This window comes from Passer domesticus, chromosome 2 (genome assembly GCF_036417665.1).
Source record: "Passer domesticus isolate bPasDom1 chromosome 2, bPasDom1.hap1, whole genome shotgun sequence".
NCBI classification, from domain to species: Eukaryota; Metazoa; Chordata; class Aves; order Passeriformes; family Passeridae; genus Passer; species Passer domesticus.
In genome coordinates this window covers 112,184,475-112,200,804 of record NC_087475.1, presented here as the reverse complement: position 1 = coordinate 112,200,804, position 16,330 = coordinate 112,184,475, and the positions used below count along the sequence as shown (strand labels likewise).

Sequence of the window (16,330 nt, the reverse complement as noted above, 5' to 3'; positions counted from 1 at the left end):
CTCCAGGGCTGGGGTTCAGCTCTCCAAGGCTGGGGTTCAGCACTGAGCAGAGCTGGGGTTTAGCAATCCCAGGGCTGGGGTTCAGCTCTCCAAGGCTGGGGTTCAGCACTCACCTGCATTGCTACAGGCGTTGCCAGTGGGAACAGGGCAAGAGCTGCCGGGGGTGAGGGGGCCCCTCGAGAGGGTGCTGTGGGATGCAGCCCCTGGCACAGCCAGAGGGATGTCTGGGAGCAGCCGTGGCCCCTGCCAGCAGCAGGCTGGGTGCTCCCACTGACCCTGCAGATCCCCACAGAACCCCGTGACCCCCACCGGCTCCCAAAGCGGGGTGCTGGGGGCCCCTCGTGCCCAGCCACCCACTACACCCCTGCTGCTCTGCTGCTGGGTTTCCTGGCATGGTGAGGATGCTGGCAGCCCATCCATCGATCCCCATTCCCCCTGTATCCCTCCCAGCTCCCCCGAGGTGGGGTCCCCACTTTTCTTTCGTTTTTTGTTTTTTTAACCATTCTGTAATTTATTACCCATGTTTGCAAATGCCACTAATCCAAATTAAACTTAATTTATTGACACTGCTGCTGGCCCTCAGCCCTTGTTGCACCCCACCCTCAACAGGGGTTGCAGGGGTGGGGGGACTGCACAGTCCCCACCCCTGGACCCTCTGAAACCCACCAGAGCCCCCCAAGTGATGCCACAGACCCCCAGCACCTCAGGGAGTATTTTGGGTGCCCCCCACTTGAAGACCCCAAGCAGCTGTAGGGAGCTGAAGGGGCACCCCTGGGAAGCCCCCTCAAGTGGGGTGAGGAGAGGGGTGCCCCACATAGCCCCCCTGGCCTCTAGGGGCCCTTTGGGGGGAGGTGATGATGAAGAAGGTCTTGTGGGCATTGGGATGGTGAAAGGAGCATGCCAGGCTGTTTGGGGAGTGGTCTGAGGTACTCAAGATGGGCAGGAAGGTGACAAGGGACCTGGTCCCCACCTTGCTGGGACCAGTACAGACAGCTTGGAGGGGTCACAGATGGGATCCAGTTCTTCCCCCTGGGTTCCCCATCTTGCCCCCCTCCCCAGACCCTTCCCCACCTCGCCCTGCTGAGAGCTTCACCACACCCATTGCATGAACATGATAAAAATCACTCCAGATTTACCAAACACAGGAGCTGGGGGTTCAGCGGGGGGGAGTTCCCACCAAACACCCCAGTAACAGAGGGGGGATGCTGGGGTATGCCAGGGGCACCTGGCCCTTCCTTCATCTCAGCCGGAGTGAGGGGTTGGGGGTCTGGGGGCAGCATCACCCCCATCCCCCCCGAGGACAGGGAGAGCCTGGAGGGAGCATCCCAGTGGGGAAAGCACAGTGGGAGGACCCCTGTCCTGGGGACTCCCAGCCTGGGGACCCTCCTGGAAGGACACTTGGCAAGGCTGGGGGCTGAGCACCCACAGGGAGACCCTGCTGCCAGCCCCGCTGTCCCCAGGGGCACACAAACCCCCGTGGGGGACAGACCCAGCGAGCCCCTAACGGGCAAACGGGCTGGAGTGGGGGAGCTGCCCCGGAGGCACTGGTGGTGTGGGGTGGGCTCTGGGGGAAGGCACTGAGCTGGCTCTGCTGTGACAGGATTCCCAGGCTGGGGATGGGACTCCCAGCACGGGGACAGGCACTCCCAGAGTGGGGATGGGGGCCCTGCCACGTGGGAATGGGACCCCCGGGGTGGGGACAGGACTCCGGGGGTAGGGACGGAATCCCCAGCACGGGAACAACAGGACCCCTGGGAATGGACCCTCAGGGTGGGATGGACCCTCAGGGTGGGGGAGGGACCCCTGGGAATGGGGACAGCACCCCCAAGGTGGGAACAGGAACCACCATAATGGGGATGGGACCCCCAGGAATGGTGACAGGGACTCCTGGGGTAGAGATAGAACCCCCGGAGATGGGGACAGGGACCCATGGGGTGAGGACAGGAACCCCCAGGGGTGGGGACAGCACATCCAGAGCAGGGATGGGAATCATCGAAGTGGGGGTAGAACCCCAAGTGTGCAGATATGAGGTCCAGGGTGGGAACAGGATCCTCTGGAGCTGGGACAGGGACCTACAGCAAAGGGATGGGACCCCCAGGGATGGGGATTTTCCAGGGTGGGAGTGGGACATCCATCTTGGGGACAGGGACCTTCAGGGTGGAGACAGGAACCCTCACAGTGGGGATGGGACCTTCAGGGTGTGGACAGAATCCTTAAGAGTTGGGGAGAAGGACCCTGAGCTGGGCCTAGTGTTGTCTATGGGGGCTGGCTGAGCCATCCCATCCCATCCCATCCCATCCCATCCCATCCCATCCCATCCCATCCCATCCCATCCCATCCCATCCCATCCCATCCCAGGCATCATGAAGGCACTTGGGTGGAGACATGACTGCTCAGAGCCTCCTCCTCCTAGCTGTGAGGGTCATGGGGGAGCCAGGATCCCAAAGGTTACCCCCAAACACCTCTTCCCCCATCCCCTCTCCCAATAAATAAAAAATAACTTAAAATGTGAGGGAACCCCGTAGGGATCCTCATGTGAAATTATCTGACCAGGACCCACCACCCCCTGTCCCCCACTCCCCCTTCCCATTACCCTGCATCCAGGGTGGGGGTGGGCTGTGGAGGTCACGGGGCTCCCACTTGCTGCTGGTGATGGTGGGATGAATGGATGCAGGATGTGGGACTGTGGGATGAAGGACCCTCAGCTGCAGGATGCACAGCTGCAGGATCTGGGACGCACATCCATGGGACCCAGGGTTTGTGGTCACAGGATGCTGGGCTGTGGACACACGGCCACAGGATCTGAGGGATCTGGGATGCATGGCCGCAGGATCTGGGATGCTCAGCTGCAGGATGCAGGGCCACAGGGTCCAGGATATGTGGCAGCAGGATACAGAATGCACAGCCACGGGATCCAGGATGCACATCTGTGGGATGCAGGGCCACAGGACACACTACTGCAAGGTCTGAGACGCAGGGCTGCAGGATCTGGGATGCTGGGCCATGGGAAGCACGGGATGCTGGCTGTGCCGTGGCAGCTACTTGCGGAGCTGGAGGCTCTCCAGAAGGATGCGCTTGTGGCCAGGCTCCAGCACTCCAGCCTCCTCCAGGTCCTCCTCCGTGATGTCACTGGGAATGAGGCACAAATATGGGGCTCTCTGACCCTGAGGGGCGCCCCAGACTCGGGTGGGGTCTCCACATGGGGGTGCCAGAGCCCCCACTCAGGTTGCTGGGCGCACACCCAGGCTCCATTCTGTCCCTGCTGTGGGGTTTTGTGACCCTCAGGGGGCAGTGGGGATCCCGAGAGGCAAAGAGCACGTGGGAGCAGTGGGGACACCCAGGGGCAGCTGGGACAATGGCTCCTTGAGGGCAGCACAGAACCTTTGGGGGTCATGGGGCCCTCCAGGGGCAGTGGGGACTCCCAGGGGAAGTGGAAACCCACAGCAGGCCATGGGGAACCCCCAGGGATAGTGGGGACCATCAAGGGCAGCACCCCAACAGACCTGCCCAGAACCCAGGCATCACTGTGGGAAAGACATGGACTCACTGGGGCTGGCCAGGCCGGCGGTGGGAGCGGGTGGGGGTCCCTGCCCACCCTTGTGGGGGGCTGCTCACCTGAGGAACTCCAGGTCGTCCCAGCCGTTGCGCACCAGCCCCTCCTCGTACCGCTCCAGCCCCAGCGCCCGCAGCCACTCGCCCACAGCGGGCACGGTGCCCCCGCCGCGGCCCAGCGCCTGCACCCCAACAGCCTCAGCACCACCGGGCACCCCCAAGGGAGCCCCGGCTGAGGCGCTGAGCACCCCCACCCACCCTGCTTCACCCACCTCCTCAGCCAGGTCCTCCTGGATGCTCTCCTGGATGGAGTGGGGAGGGAAGGCGAGGGGGCGGCCGTAGTCAGGGTGCAGGCAGCGGGGAGGCAACGCCCCCTTGGCCAGCAGCGGCGGCGGGGGGACCACCCTCTCCTTCCCACCCCCGTAGTCCACCTCACTCAATGTCTTGGCCATCTGCAGCACCGAGCAGGAGCGGTCATCCATCAGCCCAGCCGGCAGGCCCCCGGGAGTGGGCAGTCCCCCAACTGCAGGCATCCCCCCAGCCCCCTCCATCCCAAACCCAGCCCTGGCGGCTGGGGGCGGCCGGGGCTGCAGCTTGGGCAGGGGAGCCTCTCCGAAGGCAGCAGGGTGGGATTTGGGGTCCTCACACCCGCTGGATACCAGCAGCTCCTTGGGGGTGCCCAAGAAGGGGTTTGGGGGCAGCTCCAGCTCCCGCGGCAGGGGCGGTGGGGGGAAATCCGGCGGCGGCAGGTTCAGAGTGCCCAGGTCCTCCTCCTCATCGCTCTCGCCACCACAGCATGCCGAGGGGCACTGGCAGCGCTCCGGCACTGCCAGCTGCACCTTGGCCTTGGGGGGCTTGCCGGGGTCCCCCGGCACCAGCAGCTGGTGGGGGACCCCCTCCAGCACGTAGTACGCTGGGTTGTTGAAGCTGTTCTTCAGGGGACCCCCTGAGAGCTCCGGCATTGCCTCCGCCTTGGACCTGTGGGGACAGGGTTGAGCGTGGCACCCCCAGAGCAATCCCCCCCCAGCCCTGCCCAGCTCCCTCACCGGCCTGGGGTGGCCTCATCCCGGGGGGTGCTGCGGTGCGGGGCGGGCGGACGCGGCGCTGCCGCGGTGCCGCTCTTCTCGGGCTCCTCCGGGAGCTTCGCCAGGATGCTGCTGGGGGGCTCAGCACTGCTGGGCTTCCGCCCCGCGGACCTGGCAACAGGAGGGGCTGGGTGTCCCATGGGGTTTGAACACCCGCAGCAGGGTTCAGACCCCCAGGAGGGGGCTCACATCACCCAGGACAAGGTTCAGACCCCGTGGGATGGGTCTCAGCAGCCCAGATCAGGGCTCAGATCCCCAGGATGGGGCTCTGCCCTCCAGGATGAGGTTCAGCCACCAAAACACAGCCAGAGCTGCATTTGGAGGCTCAGAGCCCCATCCCTGTCCTGTGTGGCACAAAACTGGCATCATGACCGTCCCCAGTCACATCCCACACACCAACCCAGAGGGATACCCTAAGCAACACCTGTGCTCACAGGTGAATCCCTCAGGCCTCCCAACCCCCAGGAACCGGTGCCCCCCACCCTGCCAAGCCCTGTCCCCCATACTTGGCATTGTCCTGCGTGGCCCTGGCACCAAGCAGCACCTTCCCTTTGCTGGCTGTCGTCTCATCCTTATCGATGCTGATCCACTCTGCCAGGGAACAGGGGCTCAGTGGTGGAGTCCTCTCCCCACCGTCCCCCCTTGGCTGAGGGGTCCTCACCATAGAGCCTCTCGCGGGTGCCCAGGCGCTCCGTGGGCACCCAGACCTTCATGGAGCCACGGATATTGCCGGTCTCCTCACCGCGGTGGGACAGGTAGGTGAGGAACTGCTGTGCTGTGCTGCCAATCATCGACTTCAGGGCAATGACACACTCCCCTGGGGGTGACAGCGGGAGAGGTTGGGGGTCTGCACCCCACGGACCCCCCAGTGCTGGCACGGTGCTGGAGCGGACACTCACCGTAGGACTCGTAACCATCAAGGGATTTGACGGTGAGCAGGAGGTGCTGGTCCTGCAGGTACTCAATCTCAGAGAGGATGGGCTTCAGCTGTGGCCGAGGGAATGGGGAGAGTGAGCGGGGGTCTCCCTGTCTGCAGCTTTCCCCCGCCCCCACCCTGCCAGCCCCCAGCCCCTCCTCACCGTGGGCAGCTGCCGGGATGACCACTGCACCTTGAGGAAGTTGATGTTGTCACTGCTCTGGCTGTCGTTCTCGAAGCTCTTCTTGAACTCTGTGGTGGCAGCAGGATATGGCATCAATCCTTTAGCCTTCCAGGATGCCATGAGCTTCCAGGGACCCCTCTTAAGCCCTCTGGGACCTCCCACTGCCATTCCAGTCCTCACCTTCCAGGCACGTAGAATAGAACTCGATGAAAAACTTGGTGCGACTGGAAGTCTTCACGATGGCTTCTATGCTCTCAAACTCGATGTACGCCTGCTCTGAGGACTTGGAGAGCCCTCCATGGAGAGGCAAGGCATTGGAATCCCCCTGGGACCTCTCCATTTAGAGGGAGAGGTTGGACCATGGAGGGGCAGGGGACAGCAAGGTATCCCCTTGGGCATAAGCACCTTTTTTGGAAACGAACTGGGATGTCACTCCCACTTCGAAGGAGCCGAAGACGGGTGAGTGGTCACTGGTGACAATGTCATCTGTGCAGCCTGCAGCCAGTGGGAATGGGGAAGAAGTGAGGATGGAGGGGGGGACTGTCCCCAGAACAGGGACGAGAGTGCTGGGGGTGGTTATACTGCCCACCATAAGCGTTGCAGTTGACGTGAGTCTCGGGGTAGGACTTCCAGAGGATGCGGTCACACCAGGAGGGCACGTTGGTACGCACCTGGCAGGAGTGGGGAGTGGGTGGGCGTTCAGATTGGGGTGTCCTCCACTCCCCCAACTCCCCCTACCCCAGCACCTACCCCTGTGGGCTTCTGCTTGTGCCAGACATAGGTGTCCCGGGAGCCCCGCTCGTAGCGGTAGGTTGGGGGGAAGGTGATCTCCTCCTCACCTGCAGGGACAGCAGTGGGTCAGGACAGTCCCGACAGCAGGGGCTGCAGCACCAGACCCTCCTGGAGCCCCCCAGTCCTCACCAAAGCGCAGGAACACCTTGTGCTTCTCCTTCTCCAGATTGAGCTGATCCACCTTCAGCAGCGGCTCCAGCTCCTTGCGGCTGATGTAGTTGAGGATCTCCTGTGGGGACAAAGGTGCTGGCACTGGGCTGGGAGGGGACCCTGACACTCCCACCTGCCTTCCCACCCCGACCCACCCCCTCCCCTGACCTGGATGTCCATGTCTAGGCGGTAATTGAGGTCCCCGAACCAGAAGAGGTGGGTGAAGCGAAGAGAGATGTCAAAGGAGCTCAGCTGCTTGTCCCCCAGCGAGAGCAGACGCAGGATGTCCAGGTAGTTCTGGTTCCTCCTGAAGCAGGGGACACGGGGACAGGGTGTCACAGACATGAGGACAGGGGTGACAGCCCTGTCCCGGCCCAGCCCAGGGTGGGGGTGCTCACCGTGCCGTCTTCTCGTTGCCAGAGGTGAGGTGGCAGTTGACAAAGCCAAAGGAAGTGCCATTGAACATGAAGGAGACACCCACAGCACCCTTGTTCCCTGTGAGGACACGGGGACACGGGATGGGATCAGGCAACCCCTGATTCTACCTCGGGGACAGACACCCAGCTGACCCCAGGTCACAGGGATGGGGCACAGTCCCCCCCTGGCCAGGCTGGCACAGGCTGAGGCCTCCTCATGAAACACACCCCCCCCAGCCCCCCTCGTGCAAAGCACACTTATCCACACCTCTGCATGCAACGCAAACACTCCCAGACCTTCCCTGTGCACTGCACACAAAGCCCTCCTCGTGGAACACCCGTGCTCTGGGACCCCTCCTTGTGCATCCACAAGACCCCTCCACGTGCAACACGCCCACTGGGACCCTCCCCGTGCAATGCCCACATTCCAGGGCTCCTCACCATGCAAGGTACCCATGCTGAGACTCCTCCTCATGCAACACATGCAAGAACAGAACCCCCCCGCAGTGCAGGCACCCCAGGACTCCCCCCAGTGCAGTGCACACCCCGTGTCCCTCTGTGCCCTGCTGTGGCCCTACCCAGGGTGTTGGCGATCCCTGTCTTGACGCTGGAGGTGCTGACATGGCTGATGCGGTTCTCGTGCTCTGGCTTCACCAGCACCACCACCTTGATGTTCCACAGGGACTGCATGGCCACCTGTGGGTGCCAGCACCCTCAGCCCCCTGCCAGCACGCGCTGGGGCCCCCTGGGGCCACGGGGGCCCCTCTGGTGTGTCCACAGGGAACGCTCATTACTCAGCCTCTCCCACCAAGGGCTGTTCTCCTTGGAATCCCACCACCATCAATCAGTATCCACAGCTATCCAGCACCAGGAGACCACCCCAAAATACCTTGTGTCAGCAGACCCGGAGCACCCAGCACCACGAGAGCACCTCAGAACAGCCGGTGTCACAGAGCCAGAGCACAGCCACCCCGGGGACACTGAGCATCACACACCTCCACCACCCACCAGTGCCTGCACCTCACAGCCCCAGGGCCCCCTGGACCCCCTGGTCCTTACCGGGCGGTACTCAACCTCTGTGAAGTCCTTGAGGACGGTGCGCAGGAAGTCCACCCACTCCTTGTCTCCCAGAGAGTTCTCCTGGGTGCCGAAGACGTAGATGTCATGCGGTATGGCCATCGTCACCTCATCCAGGGTCTTGCCCAACCCCTTGGAGGTGATCCACGAGGTGATGTTCTTGGGGGGGGGAACGCTGCCTGCAGGGGGGACAGCACAGTTAGGGGGACCCCAGGGCCTCGACACCCCACCGAGGGCTGCCCCTGGCCTTGCTCACCCATGTTCCAGGTGCCAATGAAGACAGAGATCATGTCAGGCTCGTCCTGGTGAGAATGCTTGTTCTTCATCAGCTGCAGAAGCTGACAGAAGGCCTCACGCTTCTGCAGAAGGGGGCAGTGAGGGGAGGGCAGAGGGAATCCCTACAACCCTCTCCCGCCCCCCTGCTTTGGCTCAGCCAAAGCTGGCACCTTTTGGGCATGGGGACCGCCCCTGGGACATCACCCAGCCATCAGGCACTGGTACCCAGCGCCTGTCCCTGAGCCCTACCAGGGCCCAGGGGTAAAATCCTGCCCCACCCCCTCCCTACAAGAGACCCCTTGTCCCCTGCCCACCTCCAGCTGAGCATTACCCACCCGAGCACTGACAAAAACAAAGTCTTTCCGCTGCGTTTTATCCTTTTCCTTCTCAAAAACGATGCCCAGCTTGTTCTGCACCCGCTGTGACTTGATCAGCTGTCGGACTGAGGAGGAGTGGCAAGAGCTGGAACGGTGCTGGGTGCTGGAACTCCCCCAATCCATGCTTTGGGGGACCCCCCAAGATGGGGATACCCCCAGCATGAGGAAATCCCCCAGGGATTTCCCTGGGGCAGTCCCAGGGGTGCTGGGACCCCCCAGACACCTCCCCACTCACTCTTGTCATGGGTGAAGGTGTTCCAGTCCTCCTGGGAGTCCTTCTGCTTCTTCAGCACCACTAGTTTACCCCCCTCCACATCCACGCTCAGCGTGTACTTCTGTGACTTCCCAATCTTGGTCAGGTCCCCCAGGGTGATATCCAGCTTCACCTGCCAGGGGACACTGGGATGAGGGGGGACACAGGGGACACCCCAGCACCCCGTCTGGCATCTGGCCTCCCCCAGAGACACGTAGGGGCCTGTGCCCTCAGTGTCACACTGGAGGTACTCAGCTGATGCTGAAATCCCCTCAAAACTCCAAAACTGGGCACGGCAGGGGGTAGGGTAGGGCTCACCTCGAAGGTCTGCACTGGGATGCTCTTGGCCTTGCGGGAGAGGGGTTGAGGGGGGGTGGCAGGGGTGGCTGAGCTCATCTCCTGCAGGGCCTTCAGTGCCTGCCAGAGCCCCAGCAGGGTCAGCAGGGAGACCACCGGTCCCCCAGCTCCACCAACCCATCCAGTCCCACCAGCCTTCCAAGCCCCACCAGCCCCCTCAGCCCTACCAGCGCCAGCCCCACTGGCCCTCCCCAGTCCCACTGGTGCCTCAATCCCACCAGCCCATCCCCAGTCCCCCAGCTCCACCAGCCCAGCAATCTCTGCCAGTTGCCCCAGTCCCACCAGTGCCCTCAGCCCCACAGTCTCTCTGGTTCATCCAGACCCCCCAGAACACCCCCACCAGGCCATCCACCCCTGCATCCTCAGCCTTACCTTCTTCTCGATGGAGGACAGGAAATCTTTCAGCACAGAGAGTTTCAGCACCAGGTTCTCCAGCTCCTGCTCTCCACTCTGCCCTGCTGTCTGGAACCCCCAGCAGGACACCCCAGCACTGGGATGTGAACCCCAGACCCACGCCAGAGCCTCCCCCCACCCCAAGTGGCAGAGCCCACTGGCAATCTTGGATGGGGTAGGATGGTAGGTGCTTCTCCACAGTTTTTCCCACCACCTATGGATGGCACCATGGTTGGGTCTGTGGGTGCAGACCATGGTGGGGGGCTGCCACTGCTGTGTCCCCATATTCCCTTTACCTGTTGCAGGATCTTGGAGACCATGGGGGAGCTCTGCTGGTCAAACACCTTGGAGAGGATCTCCAGCCCTGCCAGCACCTTGTCCACCTCACTGGAGAGGCAAGAGGAGCCAGCTCACTGGGTGGCACATACGTCCTTCCATCTGTTCATCTGTCCCAGTGTCTGGCATTCACCTGTGCAGCCGTTTGCAGGAGGTGACGAGAGTCTTGTTGAGGTGGGGGAGGCTGTTGGCCCCTCCCTTCACTGCCTCCAGATCCAGGGTGTAGCTGCCCTTCAGGTACTCATGAGAGATGCTGCTGAGCCCATTGGTGCTGCAGAGAGAGCACCCGGGGGTGAGAGCCAGCAGGGAGGAGCAGGGGACAGACAGGGGACAGACACGGGACAGACAAGGGACAGGCAGGAGACAGACAGACAGACAGACCCTCACCTCTCCACTGGCCTCTCCGACACAGATGGTCCCAGGCCAGTGGGGCTGAGCCCCGCTGAGGTGCCAGAGAAACTGGTGGAGCCGGAGCGTGGTGGCAACGGTGGCTTCTCATCCTCTCCATCTGCAATGGGGCAATGAGGGGGCCAGTTACTGCCACCCCAGGAGTCCCAGCACCCTGGTCACCCACCCACGTCACCCCGCCATACCCGAGTAGTCCCTGTCCTCCACGGTCTCCTTCTCCTTCTCCCTCTCGACAGGGAAGAGCAGGGTGCAGACCAGCCCCTGGTTGGGCTGCAGGTACAGGGCGATCAGCTCGCTGAGCGTCTTGAAGCGCCGCACCTGCACCCCCTGTGACGTCTGCAGGGACATTGGGACACCGGGACCATCAGCACCTGCAGCCAGCATCACCGGACCCCCCCGGCGGAGACAACACCAAGCAGGGAACCCACCATCCAGGGATAACACCATGCAAGAATCCCCTCGTGCAGAGCTGCCACCATGCAGGGATGTTCCCATGAGGGGACCCCCTCATGCAGAGACTCCCATGGAGGGACCCTCCCATGCAGAGATGCCACAGTGCAGGAACCCCTCCGTGCAGGGACCCCCATGCAGGATGGGGGGCTGACCCCACAGTCCCACGTTGCAACAGGGCTGGTAGGTGGGCTGACAGGGTGCAGGCAGCAGCCATCCCTCAGCCTCCTCCCTCCCAGGGGCAGCTTTTCCTGCCTGCCGGGCCAGCACAAAGAGGGTTCTGTTGCTCTAAAAATACCCAGTGCCACAGCCGGCCAAGACAGGCACAGCCAAGCCATCCGGCACAGCCGGGCATGCACGTGGCACGGGGCCAGGGCTGAGCCCAGCACAGCCACCCAGCACAGACAGACAGACAGGTACAGTCACAGCACGAGCCCCCCCGCTGCCCACGAGCCAGAGGTGTCCCGTGCCCGCGCTGCCCACCTGCACGGCCAGGAAATCCTCCTCGTCCGGCAGGATGCGGTAGGTGTGCACGTGCTTCTGGAACCTGTGGCAGCAGAGAGGGCGTCAGGGTGCTGGGGATTGGGTGGTGTCCCTCCGCCTGCCAGCCCCGAAGGGATGCCCAGTACCCTTCCAGTCAGACCCCTACTTCACCAGCACCAACAGTGAGGAGCTCCAATACCACTATTCCCCATGGAATGCAATGAGCTGACAGGGAACCCATGGAAAGCCCATGGGAAAAAGCTTGCAGGATGGGTGCTGGGAGTCCGAGAGTGACTCCCCTGCTTGCTCCGACCCCACACTGACACCACTGTGTCCTTGGCAGTGCTGCTGCCCCTGCTGCACTGCCTGTCTGTGCCAGAGGCACTGTCTCCAGCCCACAGCACAGGCTGGAGCTGGCAGGAGCAGGCAGGAGCTGGCAGCCAGGACACCAGGAAACAATTTATTTTCCTGTGGAAGCTGACAGGAACCAAGGACATGATCCCAGGGCAGGGGGTGATGGGCAGTGCTAAGAGATGGGGTGAAAACATCAGTGAGTGTAAGGAGCAGGACTGGAAGCCCTCCCCATTTCAGGGACTCCAGGAGACAGGGAGCCTCAGCACAGCCGGACCTCCCCCCTCCAGGGCTGTCAGCAGGGATCGTGACTCCTTGGCTGGCCTCTGGTCACAGAAGTCACCATAAGCATGGAGGCTGCTGTCACCACACCAGGGCCACTCAGCTGCTGTGTCCCCTGCCCCAGTGGCAGCTCGACAGAGGGCTGGAGGACTGGGACAAGGCATCCATCCCCCCTATGCTGTGCTGTGCCCCCGGAGAGGGTGCCGTGCCCCTCCATGTCCTATCCCCCGCTAAGGGGATAGGGTGCCCTGCTGACACCATGGTCCCTGCAGTGCCAGGTCCCCATTTGTCCCTCCTCCTCTGGAGTACAACTTACCCCAGCATTGTTGGGGTGTCCCAGGTGCCCCAATGCCCAGCCAGGGGTCATTGTGAGGGTGGGGCCATGGAGAACTCTCCAAGTGGCAGGGGGGGCTGAATGAGAATCCACTATGGGGGGCCTGTATGGAAAACCCTGCTAGGGTGGGTGAAGGGATCAGGGGTTCCCCGACTCAAAGGAGTCTGCGGGAGAATCCCAGCTGGCAGGATGGGGGGGCACAAAGAGACACCCTCAAACGAGGGTAGCATAAGAGGTCTCTGTGGGAAGCCCTAACACACAACTGGGGTCTCCATAGCAGGAACACCAGTGGAGGTGTGATGTGGGTGCAAGAGGAACCCCAGCACAGCACCGGTACGTGGAACTCCAGATGGGAGGGACAAGGAGCAGGACCCTTAGGAGGAAGCTCAGCTGAGGGGGACATCAAGGGGTTCTCCATGGATGACTGGCAGGGGCTGGAGGGACACCCAGCACAGGGGTGGTACCGCGGAGGGGGACTGCAGGGCCCCCTGGCTGCCCAGCCCCGCACCGCTGTCGGCTGCTATTTTGGTGAGCAGCGACGGGGAGGGGGGGCCAGAGAGCACCGGGCTCGGGTACAAAGAGCCTTTATGCGGGAGCTACGGGACTCCCCTGCCGCGCTGACGCACAGCGCCCTGCCACAACCCTGCCAGCACAGCGGGCACCCCGTGTCCCCACTGCTCCGTGGCACAGAGGGGCACCTGCCGCCCTACTGCACCAAGAGCAGGGTGTGGGCACCCTGGCAAGGGGGATTCCGTGTGCCCGCTGCCACCACCCCGGCACTGGTGTCCCCCATGAACTGGCAGTGAGCCAGGATGGAAGCGCCAAGCCCCCACGCTCCTGTGGGACACCACAGCAGGACTGTCCCCACTAGCACTGCTCACCGGCCAATGATGTCAGCACGCCCTGGGGTGCCACTGCCGTGTGCCACCACTGTGAGTTCCAGTGATGCCCCAATATGCAGCAGTGAGGCCACAAGGGTGACACCCTGGCGTGCCATGGTGAGACACCCCAGAGTGCCACGGCGAGGGCACAGTGAGACGTCCTGGTGTGCCACATCGAGCCTGGTGAGTCCATGGCACACCAGTGGGAGGGTTAAAGGAAGCCGATGCTGCCGGGATCCCGCTGCAGTTCCCTTTCCTCCTCCTGATTCTGCAGCTATTTTTAGGACCCCAGCAATAGCTGAGGCCAATGGCTCCACAGCCCTGTCCACCCACGCACAGGCAACGGGGGTGCCTGGAGAGATCACAGCCCCAGGGACTCCCAGTAGCTCTTGCTGGAGTGCAGCCTCCCAGCCTGGCATCCCCATGGAGGGCTTTGCCATGCTGCGGGGTCCAATCCCACAGGCCGGCACCCATGGCCTCCTCACCAAGCAGTGAGAGACATCAGTGACAGGCACACCTTACCCAGGCACCACACACTGGTGCCACAGTGCCCTCCAGCCATATGGCACCATTAGGTGCTGGAATGGCATGCTCTCCCAGTGCTGTGCCTAGTGCTGCTGGCTGGCCCAGCTCTGTGGTGGGCAGCCAGTGCCCAGAGCCACACCGTGCCCACGTGGCTGGGAAACTGCATTTGCCACTGTCCACGGGGAAGGACAACCATGCCACCACGGAGGCTGCATGCCTGGCACCAGCACGTGGCAGCAGCACACAGCAACCCCAGGCCAGGGCAGGCCAGCTCACAGTGCACTCACAGTTCTCCCACAGGCTCTCAGGGCACAGAAAAGCTCTGAGTTCAAGTGCTCTCACCGCCACCGCACAACCACATCAAGGTCCAGGTGCTGGCACAGGTAGCCAGCCTCGAGCAGAGCCAGTGGCATGCCCCAGGAGCATCCCAGCACAACGAGGTGCCAGAAGCCCCAGGTATGGTGGGGTGCTGAGGTACACCACTGGGCAAAGGCACTTCAGGACCCCCAGGGCTGTCAGCATTCACCTGTGACCTGGCACAAGCTGGGAGCCATGGAGTTCCATGGCACAACTCAAGGGCACAGAGCTGTCCCCCCTTCCCAGGCTGGGGACCCCCAGATATGAGGGCAGGAGCTGGGGACCCCCAGTGCCATGGGTAGGCTCAGGGACCCCAAGAGTGTGCGGTAGGTGCCAGGTTCCCCACCTCATAGACCCCCAGGGTAGCAGGGGGGGTGACATAGCCCCCCTGGAGCCAGCCCAATATCCCCCCACTGCCCAGAGATTCCCAGCCCCTCCAGAGTCTGTTGGTGTCTGGTCTCGTGGGACACCCAGGCCACAGCAGGTGCCATTCCCCTGGTGCCCTGCGTCCCAGAAGTGCCAGCGTCCCTCTGAAACCCCAGGTCTCCCCGTGCCTGTGCCCCCTCAGCACCCACTGACCAGAGCTGTCCCAGCCTCCCTGTGCCCAAATTCCCAGCAGCCCCCACAGTCCTGGTGACCCCCGTGCTCACTGTATCACTGTATCCCTCAGGTGGCTTTCCCCCTCTGTCTGTTGCCCCCTTGGTGCTCTCCCCCACCCCCTCCAATGCTCCCTGTGTGCTCCTCTGGATCCCTTCCAGCGATCCCCACCGCCTCCCCTGCCCGTGCTTCCTTGGCGCCCCCCTCCCGCCCTCGGTGCCTCTCCCACTGTTCTTCCCGGTCCTCTGGCAGTGCTTCCTCGGACACCGGCCCTGTGTACCACGGTGCTCCCCTGAACCCCTGCAGTGACCCCACCATGACGCCCCAGTGCTCTCCCCGGTACCCCTCAGGCGCTCCCCCAAATCCTCCCCTCTGCCCTCCCTGCTCTCCTCGGACCATCCCCGCGGCCCCTCCGGTGCCGCCCTGAACGCTCCACTCCTACGCCCGAATCCCCGATCCCGTTCCTCCCGGGATCCCCCCACGGCTCCGGCCGTGCCTCGCCGGTGGCCCCCTCAAGCTCCCCCTGCAGCTCCCCCATGGTCGCCGCCGGTCCTGCCCCGACACCCTGCCCGTGCCTCCGCAGCTCCCCCGGCCCCGCGCCGGTCCCCTCCGGTGCCCCCGCTCCAGTCAGCCCCGATGGCCGCTCCGGATCGCCCCCCGCGGCCCGCCGGCTCCGCGGGGCTGTCCCCGCCGCCCGCACCCCACTCACAGCAGGCAGAGCGCGTAGGCCCCCGCCACGCTCTCGCTGTCCCGCACCAGGAAGCTGCCGTCCCGCCCGGCCCGCGCCAGCTGCTCCTCGGCCGCCGCCCGGCTCAGGTCCCGGTGGTACCAGGGGGGCACCGGCACCGGGGCCGCCGCCCCCGCGCCCCCCGCGCCCCCCGCGCCCGCCATGCTCCGCCGCCGGGGCCGCGCCGCGGGGCCGCGCTCTGAGGGGGAGGGGGAGCCGAGGGGCGGGCACCGGGGCGGGGAAAGGTGGGGACGGGGACATCCCGGGGACGGGCGGGGGCTTCGGGGCTTGGGGACACCGTGGGCCCCAGGGGGGCACTCGGGGGCGCGCGGGGAGGGGTCCGGGGGTGGCCGCCGTGAGAGGCGATGGCGGAAGGGGACCCGCGGCAGTCGAGAGGGCACCGGAGGGGACCCGCGGGGATCCTGGGGGAGCAGCAGTGAGGTAACGGGGTCCTGGGGGGCGCACCGGGACAGAGCAGGGCCATGAGTAGGATGTTCAGGGGGGCATCGGGGGTCTGGTGGAGGGGCAGCGGCACCGAGGGGCGGAGAGCAGCGGGTAGCGGGCAGCAGCAGTGGGGAGCACGGGGAGGATGAAGAGCACCGGGGCGGGGAGCACCTGGGAGGGGGAAAGCTCTTGGAGAGATAGGGGTACCAGGGGAGCACCCGGGGGCATACCGAAGGGAGGTATACCGAGCAGAACTCCCTTGACAGCCATGCTCCCACTCGGGGTCCCCGGGATATCCTCCCCTTTTCCCCCATAATTTTCCCAGTC

The 16,330-nt window shown here is 63.9% G+C and overlaps 1 protein-coding gene across 2 annotated transcripts; it reads right to left on the bottom strand.

Annotated features, from left to right (window-relative positions):
- Positions 1–540: 540 nt before the first annotated feature.
- INPPL1 (inositol polyphosphate phosphatase like 1) lies at positions 541–15,763 on the bottom strand. Of its 2 annotated transcripts, XM_064410794.1 has the most exons (28): positions 15,542–15,763; positions 11,506–11,569; positions 10,758–10,908; positions 10,552–10,672; positions 10,298–10,435; positions 10,125–10,215; positions 9,808–9,897; positions 9,397–9,495; positions 9,061–9,211; positions 8,784–8,890; positions 8,429–8,531; positions 8,155–8,351; positions 7,674–7,791; positions 7,078–7,174; positions 6,848–6,986; positions 6,659–6,758; positions 6,488–6,576; positions 6,327–6,408; positions 6,143–6,232; positions 5,918–6,031; positions 5,717–5,805; positions 5,537–5,624; positions 5,299–5,454; positions 5,144–5,228; positions 4,599–4,748; positions 3,825–4,530; positions 3,616–3,734; positions 541–3,129 (listed from the first exon to the last, which is right to left on the bottom strand). In XM_064410794.1, the coding sequence occupies exons 1-28, from the start codon at positions 15,721–15,723 to the stop codon at positions 3,039–3,041; spliced, it is 3,807 nt and encodes a 1,268-aa protein (XP_064266864.1). In that variant the 5' UTR covers positions 15,724–15,763; the 3' UTR covers positions 541–3,038. The 2 variants fall into 2 exon arrangements, with proteins under 2 accessions (XP_064266864.1, XP_064266863.1); XM_064410793.1 differs by having other exon boundaries at positions 3,616–4,530.
- Between the last annotated feature and the right edge of the window lie 567 nt (positions 15,764–16,330).